General features: G+C 37.7%; 2 protein-coding genes across 3 annotated transcripts in view; both read right to left on the reverse strand.

The window, feature by feature from the left end:
- The window catches only part of LOC139102461 (cilia- and flagella-associated protein 298), a 46,882-nt gene extending 41,197 nt beyond the window's left edge, over positions 1-5,685 (reverse strand). Inside the window, exons 1-5 of one of the 2 annotated variants that reach the window (XM_070656358.1) lie at positions 5,190-5,664; positions 4,462-4,611; positions 3,989-4,074; positions 3,725-3,895; positions 3,205-3,420 (exon numbers count right to left, since the gene is read on the reverse strand). In XM_070656358.1, coding sequence (XP_070512459.1) covers positions 3,205-3,420; positions 3,725-3,895; positions 3,989-4,074; positions 4,462-4,611; positions 5,190-5,328 — 762 coding nt within the window. In that variant the 5' untranslated portion in view covers positions 5,329-5,664. Of the gene's footprint in view, positions 1-1,203; positions 3,421-3,724; positions 3,896-3,988; positions 4,075-4,461; positions 4,612-5,189 lie in introns of those variants that run through there. The other variant, XM_070656357.1, reaches the window with a different exon arrangement.
- A 35-nt stretch (positions 5,686-5,720) lies between these two features.
- Cv-c (crossveinless c) overlaps positions 5,721-12,456 on the reverse strand; it is a 169,152-nt gene continuing 162,416 nt past the window's right edge. The window contains exons 11-16 of the mRNA XM_070656351.1: positions 10,507-12,217; positions 10,078-10,415; positions 9,817-9,968; positions 9,377-9,658; positions 8,630-8,809; positions 5,721-8,448 (exon numbers count right to left, since the gene is read on the reverse strand). Coding sequence (XP_070512452.1) covers positions 8,334-8,448; positions 8,630-8,809; positions 9,377-9,658; positions 9,817-9,968; positions 10,078-10,415; positions 10,507-12,217 — 2,778 coding nt within the window. The 3' untranslated portion in view covers positions 5,721-8,333. The remainder of the gene's footprint in view (positions 8,449-8,629; positions 8,810-9,376; positions 9,659-9,816; positions 9,969-10,077; positions 10,416-10,506; positions 12,218-12,456) is intronic.

Here is a 12,456-nt window from a genome sequence, read left to right on the forward strand (position 1 = left end):
TCGGACGCTCCGCGCGCTGCGCTCGCGACCGTAACCTTTTCGTTCCGGTGCACTTTTTTCGAGGCACGGACAAAGCGCAAGACGATGAGTGGAATGGCAGAGGAGCACAGAAAATGATTCCTCGTACCCGAATTGATAACGTCGATACTTATTTGTACGCGATACCGACCTATCCGCGGTAGAAAATACGCAAAGTTACGGAGTGATTAGCGACACGTCTTCACGCCCGAGGCTCCGCAATTAGACTAAAAAAATGGCCGTTAGAGATTTTGGGCCTTGGAGAAAGCGAGACAACCGCGTAAGAAAGTGAGACAGACGATGTGGTCAACCATCGCGCTGTCCTTCTCGCTCGGTCTTTTCTCGTCGTCGTCGTCTCGCTCCGATTCGAGCGAGATTAAAAAATAATCTAATGATGCGAATATTTTTCTGTTTCGTAAAAATTTATATTCTTTGAAAAATCACACACAGTAATATCGATAGCTGACGTTTACTCTCTCGCTTAGCACGAAGCGAGCCAAGCGAGAAAACCCATCAACGTCGCGGAAATTTTTTTTTAATAGGATCCGCGTTTTAATTTATCGTCTGTAAAAGTATAATTAAGTCGCTCGAAATTTCGCCTCTGTAAACAGCTGAGAATAAACCTTGCGTGTCCGCGGAATCGTAAAATACGATACCGAAAAAGAGGACAATCGAAAAATAAAACTTAATTAAATGTTTGTTCATTTTTTTATAAATGAAAACGTGGAACTAATTTTGCAACTTTTTAAGAATTTTTTCTGCCATAAAAGGGTAATTCTCGCACCATCGGACTGTAATAAAATAAAAACGCCGCGCCTTGCGTGTCACGAAACACTTCGTGTCGAGGGCATCATTCGAAGGTTCTGCTGCGCAAAAACGAAATGGTTCTCATATCTGCTGTTCATTTACTACACCCATGCAAATTAATCTAGTCTACGAGGAATAATTTCTGACCTTGGGGAATACGAATACAATTTTAACTCTTTATAATTTTGCAAAATTGCCAAGTGGTTGAAAAATTTGTCTTTAAAACAGATTGGATGTTCCTCTATGTCCTTTATGAAATCAACTTAAGGCTTATATTTTAATAATAATATAAATTAATCCTTGCATATTTTATCAATATTATAATTATAATCATTATAAATATTTTTATATTATATTAATGATAATCCAAGAAAAAAAAAAAAAGAAAACAATCAATCATTATCAAGTTTTATCTTTCTAAATTTTTCATCATATAATTTCTTTGAATTGCAAAAAATATGATCGTATCGTTTCGATAAAAACAAATTGGAAAATTGAATTGTCGTTGACCTACATACGCGGCAACTGCAGATTAAAATCAAGTGCGTTCTGTCAATCGCGCAGCTTGTAGTTTGACATTTGAAGGGTGCTTCATAATAGGCACCGTTAAATGCTCATTACCACGCGACACAATACAAAAAGAGAGAGAGAAAATAGAAAAAGAGGAGAGAGTATCATATAATAAGGTTTCCTAATTACGTATCGACGTGTCGCGATAAATAGGAACTGCCGTTGTTAAACGGAAAGTATTACATAAACATAAAACTGCGGCTAAATAATGAAAGTTTCCATATGTAGGATCATATTACGTGATATGATAACCAGTAAATAATATCCGGCCGCGCGAAATTGTATCATAAAAAAAAAGCGAAGAACACTTGTTTCAATTAGTTCATTTCTGTTAAAATGGGGATATAAATAGAAATTACGATCCTTTTACGCATTGCTAATTGCAGGTGGTTTTGAAAATAGCAGTTTAATATCGTTACGTCTTTGCAAATGTCTTTGACGTCATTCTGTGAGATATAATCCTCTATAAAAATAATGAACACGTGGGAAATAGATATATTTAACACGTTATACAATAATATACATGTTCCTGTACAGAAACATAGCCGAATGAAACAAGGATCATTATATTTTACAGAGAGATATATCGTAGAATTGTGATAAAAATTTTGTTCAGGTTTCTATCGCCAAGAAACTCCCGCTTTTGTTCTCTAGTAAAGAACAATATTGGGGAAGGAGAAGCTCATTGGACAAATTACAATTGCAACAAACACCGCGGTCTGTTTCTGTCGACCTCTTAAGAAAAGAAAATGAAATGTCATGAAAATTTACAGACGCAATTTCTCGTACAACACGTACCAGCTAGACCATTGTGACCAACCAACGTGATTATACTTAATGAGATTCTTAATGAGAATATTTCTCCCCGTTGTTCAATGAACTGCTTTTACGACTTTTTTTTAACTATTGGCAATTAAAAAAAAAAACAGTTAGTGTACTTTTTTTTGTTAACAATAAAGTAGTAGATCTACTTGAACTTTTTTCTATAGAAATAATTCACTAGATGTGAATTTAAAACTGATTTTATTAAAAACAGTATGTTTTAGTAGCATTTTTTGATTCTCACTGTAATTTTATATTCTAAATGTTACCTTGCACTAAAATAATAATACGTTCTTTAAATTAAATTGTACTTTGCTGACATCAAGATCGAATTTCTACTTCGAGTATAAAACGCTTCAGAAATGTTACATTATTCAGTTGAAAGAGAAAATTAATAATAAAAGAAGACACGTGTCAACGTGAGACTCAAAAGATCAGTATCAGCTTAACAAGCTCACGAGCTGTTTCTGAAATAAGCCACCCCAGTTCGAATAGGGCGTGCAGAGGACACGCGTGTGATCGATAGGCATGTACTATCTTTTCCTAAGCACGTAGATCAATGAAGGCGACTTAGAGGTACATTCTTATTCTAGAATACCATTTCGCAGTAATCAAATCGATTTCTGCTTTATAATTATAAAATTCTGATCTACAATATAGTTATTTTTATGGCCAGCAGTTATATCATTTCTAAAAATTGTGTTATTTCTGTTGCCTTTATACCATCCACGTGCTATCGATTTTAAAATAAGTAGTTCAAGATAAAACAGAACACGGCAAGCTCGACTATAGACTTACTCACCATTTGTTGTTAACCCTGTTACTTACGGTAACAAATATTATTTAATAATTTACCTAGATTCTTTACAAATTAATTAAAATACGTTGAAATACGTTTTTATGATTGCTAAATTTTATTCGCAGCGATAAATGCAAAAAGTATGTTTTATCCTGAACGAAGCGTGATGTATATGGAAAGGCACTTACCTTCAGTTGTTCCTGACGACGATACGCGTCCAGCATTAATTGTTTCCGCTCATCTTCCGACATTAACGGCTCTCTTGCCGGTTTTCCAGAGCCTCGCTTCTGTAACTTTACGATCACCTTAGTCTTCTCGTTACTACCCACAAAGTCCTTCATTTTCCTTCCAGGTAATAATTCCTTCCCGGAAAACCACAGTTGAGCCAGTTGTACATCGATTACCTACAAAAAGTGTGCACTGTTATAAATATTCAAGAAGATGTGGACAATTTCCATTGTATTTTCTTCACAAGACATATAAATGGACATTGTTCTGACTAATTTTTATTGTAATTATTTATAAAACATGTTATACTATAACAAGTGTTTTTGCAACCACTAATGTGGTTACAGACTATGCTTTAAACTAATGTGATTTTAAAATTGTGCTTCAAAAAACACGTCTTTAAAACGCTATTTCCTATGTAAAACGTTCGTTGTCTTACATTTCTGTGTCGTTTATCGTTTCTCAGAATTTAATACGTACCTCGAGAGATGCTTGAGTACCGGTGAGATCTTCGGTATTCTCAAACTCTTTGCGTATTATATCGTGTGGCGGAAGTCCCATAGGATAAACGATCGTCACGGCTCCCCTTAACAGATCTAGAGCCTCTTGGACAGTTTTCTGTGTTACTAATTTTTCTTCTTGCACTAGTTTCTAATAACGTGCAAATAAGATAAAACATAATTCATTAACTAAATATTTCAAAAAAATATAAAACGTAATAATATAAATTAAAATTAAATTTACTTTCGACGTCATGACACGTGCATCTTCAATAGTTTTCTTCAGCACCTCCTGCATCTTTTCGTTGGGTTGTCTACCGTTTCTGCGACCTGTATTTATTAAAACCGTATCTTAATCTCTCATGTAAAATGTGTCTAATTTTAAATACAGTCTGCAACTTATTTGGGTATTTCTAACTTTTAAATTCCTCTTTAAATATTGTTTAAATTAAAGTAAAAAAAAAAAAAAAAACTTTAACAAGATATACCTCGTGCATATTTTAGAGCCAGATCAAATTAAATTATAAGCTGCATTAAAAAAACATTATGCCATATTGAGTTATTATAATTTGCTTTATTTGTTTCATAGGCATTTGCATTTCTCGATACTTTTAAAAGATTTAAGTTTCATAATTGATTATGCTAATTCTTTTTTTTTTTTTATTTGTTCGTATTATATGTATTATAACTCATTATGCGGAGAACAGTATTACGTACCGATCTTGTCTCTGTTGAAAGTCCAACCGCCCATGGGCACGCACTTATCGGACCATTCGTCCTTGAGCTTCAGCTCTTCAATCTGTTCGTCTGTCAGGCCCATTATGTCAGGTGGTAACATCACGCCGTGCTTAGCCAGCTCCTCGATCTCTATTTTTCACGAAAGAAATACCCGTGAGAGAACGAACGATAGGAAGAGTGAGGGACCAGTTAAATTTAAATCCGTATAATTATCCAGCGTGACTAATATCACACGGTGCTCGGGATAAATGGGTTCATAAACTTTAGGCCTCGACTTCTTATTACATGCTGTTATTACTAGCCGCGGGTGTGCCGCGAAGAGATAATCGCTAATGGATTTTTCACGTTAATATGCCGACTGCGAGGCCAGGACTTGACACGTGGTTCACCTCGTGCTACAAAAGCTTGTACAAAAAAAAAAAAAAAAATTGTATTGTCTTTGTCGCTGCTCATTCGCGACATTTACCCTATGGGTGGGCACACTTAACGAACAAACACCGGACGAATACAGCGAACGCGACATTTGTAGGTTATGTGTTGTCGATGTGTTATTTTTGCAATAATTGATTTGTTTGCGAATGTCGCGTTCGCTGTTAATTCACTATGCGCGTACACACCTTTAATAAGAAAAAAAAAAAAAAAACCTTTTTCTATACCGTACATTTATAATTCCAACCGAAATAATTTTGAGTATAAAACAAATTTACCGTAACAAATTCTTGAAATTTTTAAACGACCATTGTAGATCACTGCGATATCCTGCACGACGTTATCCACATTCGCCTCCACGTGGGTATCATATAAAAACTGACTGTCGTCACCTTTCTTCACATGCAATCTCACCATTTCGATCGAGTTAGAACTTCGAACTAAAATTGAAATTTCTCTGCTGTAAAATTAACGATGTAAAACGGAATATAATATCTTCGTTAACTTTTAACTTTTAATTACAGCAATTGGTTATGCGTATCGGCGAGTTGTCATGAGAAACTTCGAGGAACTAACAACCAACATATATTCGTTCAACAAAACTAGAGACGAGACGTGTCACCATGGTAACACAAGTTATCGATTATACAATGTGAATATAGTCGATTATTATATTTGAAAAAATTAGAATAAAATCTTTGTATGGGTGATTAAAAAAATTAATAAAATTAAAAAAAGGAACTAAACGTTAAAGGATCAATGTTAAAAAAAGGGAGAAATAAAAGCGAATCAACAAGAACGGGGGAAGATATTGTTCAATAAGTATATAACTCTGTGTTGCTCATTATTACATAATATACATATTTACATTCTAGTGGAACACAGATTACAAGAATAAAGACGTTCATATGTCGTTACAAATATGAAGAAACGCTGACGACGCATCTTTATTTCGGTCGCGGCGCTTCTACTGGCGTTTTGACACAAAAATATGATATATTTGTATGATTACTTAACGTCAATATATAATATATATAGTAGCAATTAATAATATTTTAAATATTCTCGGCGCAACGTTGCACAATAAAAATCTATATCGTAATCCATAATTCTCGGCTATAATGTAAGTGACTAGTATTACATTAAAATACATTTAGAGTTTCAATTCGATGAGGTGCATTTTACGCAGGTCATTTTCTGTTTGCGGTCCAAATAACAGTGATCCATGGACGTAACAAATTAATTGGTTTTCGATCTGTCTTATTTCGACATATCAAATCATATTTGAGCGACTAATTGTTGCGTGGTAGAAATCATAGCACTTTTTTTCCTCTTACATTTCGATTTTGTACGACTAACATTTGTTACGTCCACGAGATGGTCCCTATAGTAATTGTTTTATACGAATATGTCAAACGATTAAACATCCTAAATGCGTGTCCTAAATTTGCAAGTGTAATTGGTCGACTCGCAACGATTTTGAAACAGACAAGGCAAAAATAAATTTACTTTTATTTTTATTTTAACTTTTAACATCGAGACGAGTAACAATAATTACTTACGTCAAGTGGAATAGTCTTTCACTTGCAAGAAAAAACAACAAGATTTGGAAACTTATGCTTTACTCCAAATCCTTTCGCATTGCTTGAATTGCCACGGTAATCGTGACGTCAGCGTTAAATCTACAATAACGAGCAGAACTGCACAGTGCACTGCTTTGTGTATTGTAAATTGCTAGATGTAAAATATTTTTAGTTTCATAAAAATAATAAAATTTTAAATGTCTTCATGTTCTTATGAATAAAAAGAATACGAAGGGAAATTATTTAATACTAGAGAAAAAGAGAAGAGAAAATAGAAATCTGCATAATTTTCTCGAAAAGACCACTTTTGCTACAAGTTATTTCTGGTTAACTGTATCCTTATAATGTATTGTTTCACACAATCCTAAACGGCGCAGCAGTGCATCGTGTAACTCTGACACGAAACGACGTAGTTCTCTCTTTTACATGTAACAAACACGTGCTTATAAGAACACGTTTATAAATAGACACACGTGTACATGAGTACGCGACATTTACATATTCGCCCTACGTGTGGCAACATTTATGAGAGAGGAAGAAAATTCCTCAACCGAGACATATGTCGACTACTTTAATATGATATGCTAGTGTGATACAAAAATTGGCATTTGGTCCAAAAAAACATACGAAATGCATATGAAATTTGTATTCTCTCATACAGCACCCTATCTAGGCTTCGTCCCATTTTTAGGAGCCTGACGGAAACGTTAATCAATCAACATCGTCATCACAAATAATTACGAATACCGCTTTCGATACGGTTTCGTTTACAGCTGTAACTAATTAGTGCATTCCACAATTATTTATTTATTCAATTTACCATTTGTTAAAATTTTATCAGTTGTAGAAAAATATTTTAGACATAAAGTCTAAAAATAAAAATTTCTTTCGTTAAATAATCTAATATAGAAAAAAATTTTTTAGTTGTACTATGATCTATGTTATCGTTTGTAAAAGTCGAAACAATGATACTATATCAGGAAGTTTTTATTGATTAAGGTGTGAGAAAATATATTTAATATCATCTTTTATCTTGGTCGTGCTCTCACATATCTCTCTAGCTTATTTTTATCGAAAATATGGACTTTCTACGGTATGGAATTAAATCCATAAAGACACTATTCTCACGTAAACACATACACATATTTGTCGAAGACATCGAATTACGTTCATCTTCTACCTCGCAACTGGAAGTAAATTTATCGATTGTTTGCTTTTTAATCTTATGCCATTAAAATGCAATCAGATTAAAAAACAACAGTAATAACTGCAAGCGGGATTTAATAAAATTTACAAATTTTTGAACAATAACATTAAAATTGCAAAAATAATAGGTCGTTTCTTACATCCCAAATTTGCCAATTTAGACACGCGTGAACTATCTTTATTATTAAAATTGTTCATTTTCATTTTTTATATCCCGCCGCCTTCAACTTTCATGACAAACGGACGGTAAGAGCTTGGATAATAAACGCGCGTTATACGGGAAATTTTACTGTTATATTACTATATGATAAAATTAATTGATTATCTGAAGTGTGAAAACAATTGCTTTGAACGATGCTAACTACGACGTCGGTGGGTTCTGGTTATTGATCACGCTGATTGAGATTACTCTTCATCGATGGTAGGCTGGACTTGTAATACGTCCTTTAGGATCCTGTGATCATACTGCTCGTCGGGTACTTGAAGAGTGGAGGTAGAGGTGGAGGAAGAAAAGGAAGAGGAAGAAGAACATGAGGAAGAGAAGGAAGAAGAAGAGTAGGAAGAGGAAGACGAGGAAGACGAGGAAGCAAAGAAAGAACCGTGCAACGTTGCTTGTTGCACGGTACCCTGTTCTCAAACTTTGCTTTCGGGTCCATCGGTAGTGTGCTTGAAAGAATTACGAATTTTGCTTAGATGAAGAGCAGCAATGTGTCCGTAACTCTTATTATACCACTCAGGTGTGCGACCCCTAAAAATAAATTATTTTGAATTAATTTCGAATTAATTAGAAACTTATTTAATCAAAATTTATAAAAAAAAAGTGTTTTAAATCAATTTTTTAAACACATGTTTAAGCAAACGTTGAAAGGTAAAATATATAAAATGTGCTATAAAAAAAAACTTAAATTACGTTAATTAATATTATTTACTTTGTATCGACTCTGGATAAATGCATAATGCGAGATTTGCCGCTGCCACATGGTTCGATAAGGTAACGTGAGGCCAAAACGATGCCACGAGTTCCTCCAAGCATAACAGGAGCATCTGGATGTTCCACAGATGTTTCGACAATGACGCAAGCACCTTTGGGAAGATCATTCCGCCAGGATCTGTAATTAATTGTACTTATTAAGTAAATATTTCTATCAATTTAAATTCTTAAAAAATAATACTTATTCTATTTTATTAATTGTTACCGCTTAAAACCGACGCTGATTAGTTCTTTTTCGCTTGGCTTGCTTCACGCCAAGCGAGAGTCAACGTCGACTGTCAAGTCGGAGATTTGAGGTACGATTTAATTTGTAACTGGGATCTTTTGAAAAATACGTAAAGCGTCCACAACTGCGTTAGTTACTTGTAACATAGCACGTTTAGCTTTCGTTATTTTTACTAATAAAATATAACTTTTTTGTTTCAGATAAAAATCCAGAGGAAGACTTTCGTCGAAGGAGCACCAGACTGACATCTCCGTTGGAGTAGCCAGTGCTGAGAGGAGGAGGAGGGCCTAGGAAAGGCATCCTGCATCGGTGGAACAACTTTTAGGTAAGCATAAGCGTAGCGAGCGCTTGGTTTCTTCTAGTAATTTATAAAAACAATATTAAAATTTGTTTAAACGTATAAATAGAAAAAAAAATTTTAACACGCAGCAAATACAATATAATTTAATTAAAATTTACCTTAAGACACAATAATCACGGGCAGGCAGCGGACTCATGTTTCCGGTGGCGTATTGGAAAACCTCCACATTGTTGTCCAACTTAGTTACTAGCCTGTATTTCAAAAGTTGAGGATCCCAGATGTGTCTTTCTCTTAGCACACGATGTAACAATTCATTTGGCGGAGCTTCGACTTCAGTTGATACTCGCCAGAGACGTAGCGGGTGTCCATCGCCAACTTTTTTGTACGCCATTTCCACGCTATTATCGGCAGGATTGTTTACCGTGACCCAACCGCGACTTCTGTTAAAACAAACAAATTATTTAATATTTTTAGCACACGTACTTCGTTCTATTAATTTTTTTAAATTAAATATCGATACATGATTAATTCTTTAACATTTATAATATATTTGTTCACATTAATTTTATTTTTAACATCAATATAATCATAAACTCACTTTTCTCGCGCTTCCTTTAGCAACGCCGTGGTGCAGGCGTATAAGTAGCCTCTCCAATCCTGCTTTAATTCTGAACCGAGTTCCTCCAACGCGACTGGAATGCTCTCTTCCATATAATTAAAGTGACACTGCGTCAGCATGTCCGATGAGACCTGAAAGAACCGGAAGAGGTATGAGCCGTGCCCTTCCCACTCGTTCGCACTCGGGATCGAACAAAACGCGCGAACGATCGGGATCGACGAATGACGCTTCGGCACTCACCATGAATAATTCACGATGCATCTTGACCAGATACAGAAGACAGTCGTGAGCGGCTTTGTTTTCCGACAGTTCTCGTTGATCGGGAATGCCCACGGTCTTTCGCCTACGTGGCGACACGCTGCTCGATCTGTTGGTCACGTTCGGGTTACTGTGGTTAAAATGAAACAAGCTCGGAGCTAGACACACAGCCAGATTCGAGGCTGTCATTTGGTTGTAGGGCGAGTTGCTGGCGACGTGGTTGAGGAAATCGAGCAGAGTTTCTAGCGCCTCGCGATGTTCGTCCGGGAGCAGTAACAGAACGCACTGTACAGCATCAGGTCGCAATTCCACCGGTACATCTACGAGAAAAATTAATTTATTGTAAAATCACTTTTTTTCTTTTTTTTCTTTTTTTTAATTAAAAAATAATTTACAAAATAATCTACTTACGTTGAAAGATGGCAATAAACGTTTCAGAAAGTTTATTCGTTAACAGAGCCTCCGGCAATTCTCTGAAATACTGTTTGACAAGATCGGCGACGTCGAACGCCTGCTGTCCGTCAAAATTGATATTGTCTCCTTGGGTCTCCGTCATAATTTTCAGTTTCTGTATCCTCGACTTGACGCCGCTTTTCCTGAAGATGCCCACTTGATCCAGAGCATTGGCCCTTAGCCATCTCAGAGCGATCTGAATACATTTAGGTAAAGCTTGACCGGTTCTCTGTAGAGACAGCAAGAGCGGCACTCCGAAAACCGTTTTGTCTTTATAGTCGGGCGTTTTGATTTTCCTGATGAACTTCGGAAGCTCCCAGTTCCAGCCAGTGCGATGAGTCGGACAGTACCGTTCCATGCAAGCTGTAAGTTTCAATAGTGCCAGTTTCCTCAAAACTAAAAGCTGTCCGCATGACATGGAAGCCATCGCTCTAGGACACAATGGATCCAAGGGCTCGGGGTAGAGCGACCCTCTTTGGAAACTGTGCCACCTAACAACGGTGCCTTTGTGTCTAGGCGATTCTTCTTCCGCTTCGGAATCCCTGCTAGCCACCGTGGATCCGCTTTCTTGACTACCGGCTAATTCGGAGCTCCTGGACCTGGATTTATCTCGATAGACTGTTACTTCCTTAGATTTGCCATCTCTATGCGAGTCGTCGCGATGCCGGAAGCTCTTGCGCATCTTATCCTCTCGTTTCGAGGAGGCCGCTTTTTCATCTTTACCTTGAGCGAGTTTGTCGCGATACCTTTGCGATTCTTTGCCAAGATTCAGACTGCCACCGCGAGAGTTGATCGCTGCATTTTTCGCTGGCGTTGAATTTTGAGAGCGCTCCTTGGAACTTTGAGAACGTACAGTCACAAACTCCAGGACTTTCGCGTGATTGCTATTAGCGTCGCGGAAGTATCGGTGTCGCCAGCTCGTCGGCTGGCACTCGGAATCACTGAGCGCGCCCTGGTCCTCTCTGCCGCGATGTAGAAATCGACGAGCACGATTCATCTTGGTGCGAGTCGGCGTTGGAGTCGGCCCGCCGCCCTGCGAACCGTCCGAGCAGTAGCTGGAGGAGTCGTCGCCGAAGGGACTCGGGGCGTTCGCCAACGGCGATGGTGGTAAATGATAGGGGGTGGCCGGCAGGGTGGCCGGCGAGCCGGGAATTTGTAAAGGCGAAGCCGACAGTAGTTCGTTGAAGGGCACCGGTGCCGGTCCCGTGGGCGACACGTCTACGCAATTGAGCTCCTTCATTTTCTGCTGCATAGACACCACGTCGAGCACTTGAGGCCCGCTGATAACCACCCCGTCGCGATTTTGGCGCTTCCGCCGCCGTGACTTGAGAGATTCCACGCGTCTCAGAAAAGCCTTTGCGCCGTCCCGCAGTCTCTCCGATCCGGACCTACGAAATCGCGTGCCGTTCTCGTCGGGAAGGGTCCCCGGTGGCAAACTGCCGTACCGCAGATTTTCTAGCATGGTGTCCTCCGCCTCTTCGGCCTCCAGACGATCTTCGAGAGAGTCGTCCTCCGACGCGGCGTTCTGTCCGGCGATTGCTTGCAGCCTCTCGACGTTCGCCGGTGTGACGTCGCCGATGCGGGACCAGCGTCTCGTCTTTTTCTCGAAGGTCCATTTCTCGCTCAAGGCGCACTGCGTGTCCTCGTCAGATTCGTCACCGCCGCCACTCTGTCACAAACGATAACGCAACGTTTAAATTAATGCAAGTTTTATACACAACAATTAATATTTTAATTATAATATAATACATACGTCAACGCGTTTCTAAAATTATACTATTATCATTTATAAGTGATAATTCGATAAGAAAGCTTATTCGTTAGTTTCAACTATCGTTAAAGCATACTACGGAGTAATCGTAATAATTAACACGCATATATTTTTAACAAGAATGTCTCAAAGTTATT

Source organism: Cardiocondyla obscurior, linkage group LG05 (assembly GCF_019399895.1).
Source record: "Cardiocondyla obscurior isolate alpha-2009 linkage group LG05, Cobs3.1, whole genome shotgun sequence".
NCBI lineage: Eukaryota > Metazoa > Arthropoda > Insecta > Hymenoptera > Formicidae > Cardiocondyla > Cardiocondyla obscurior.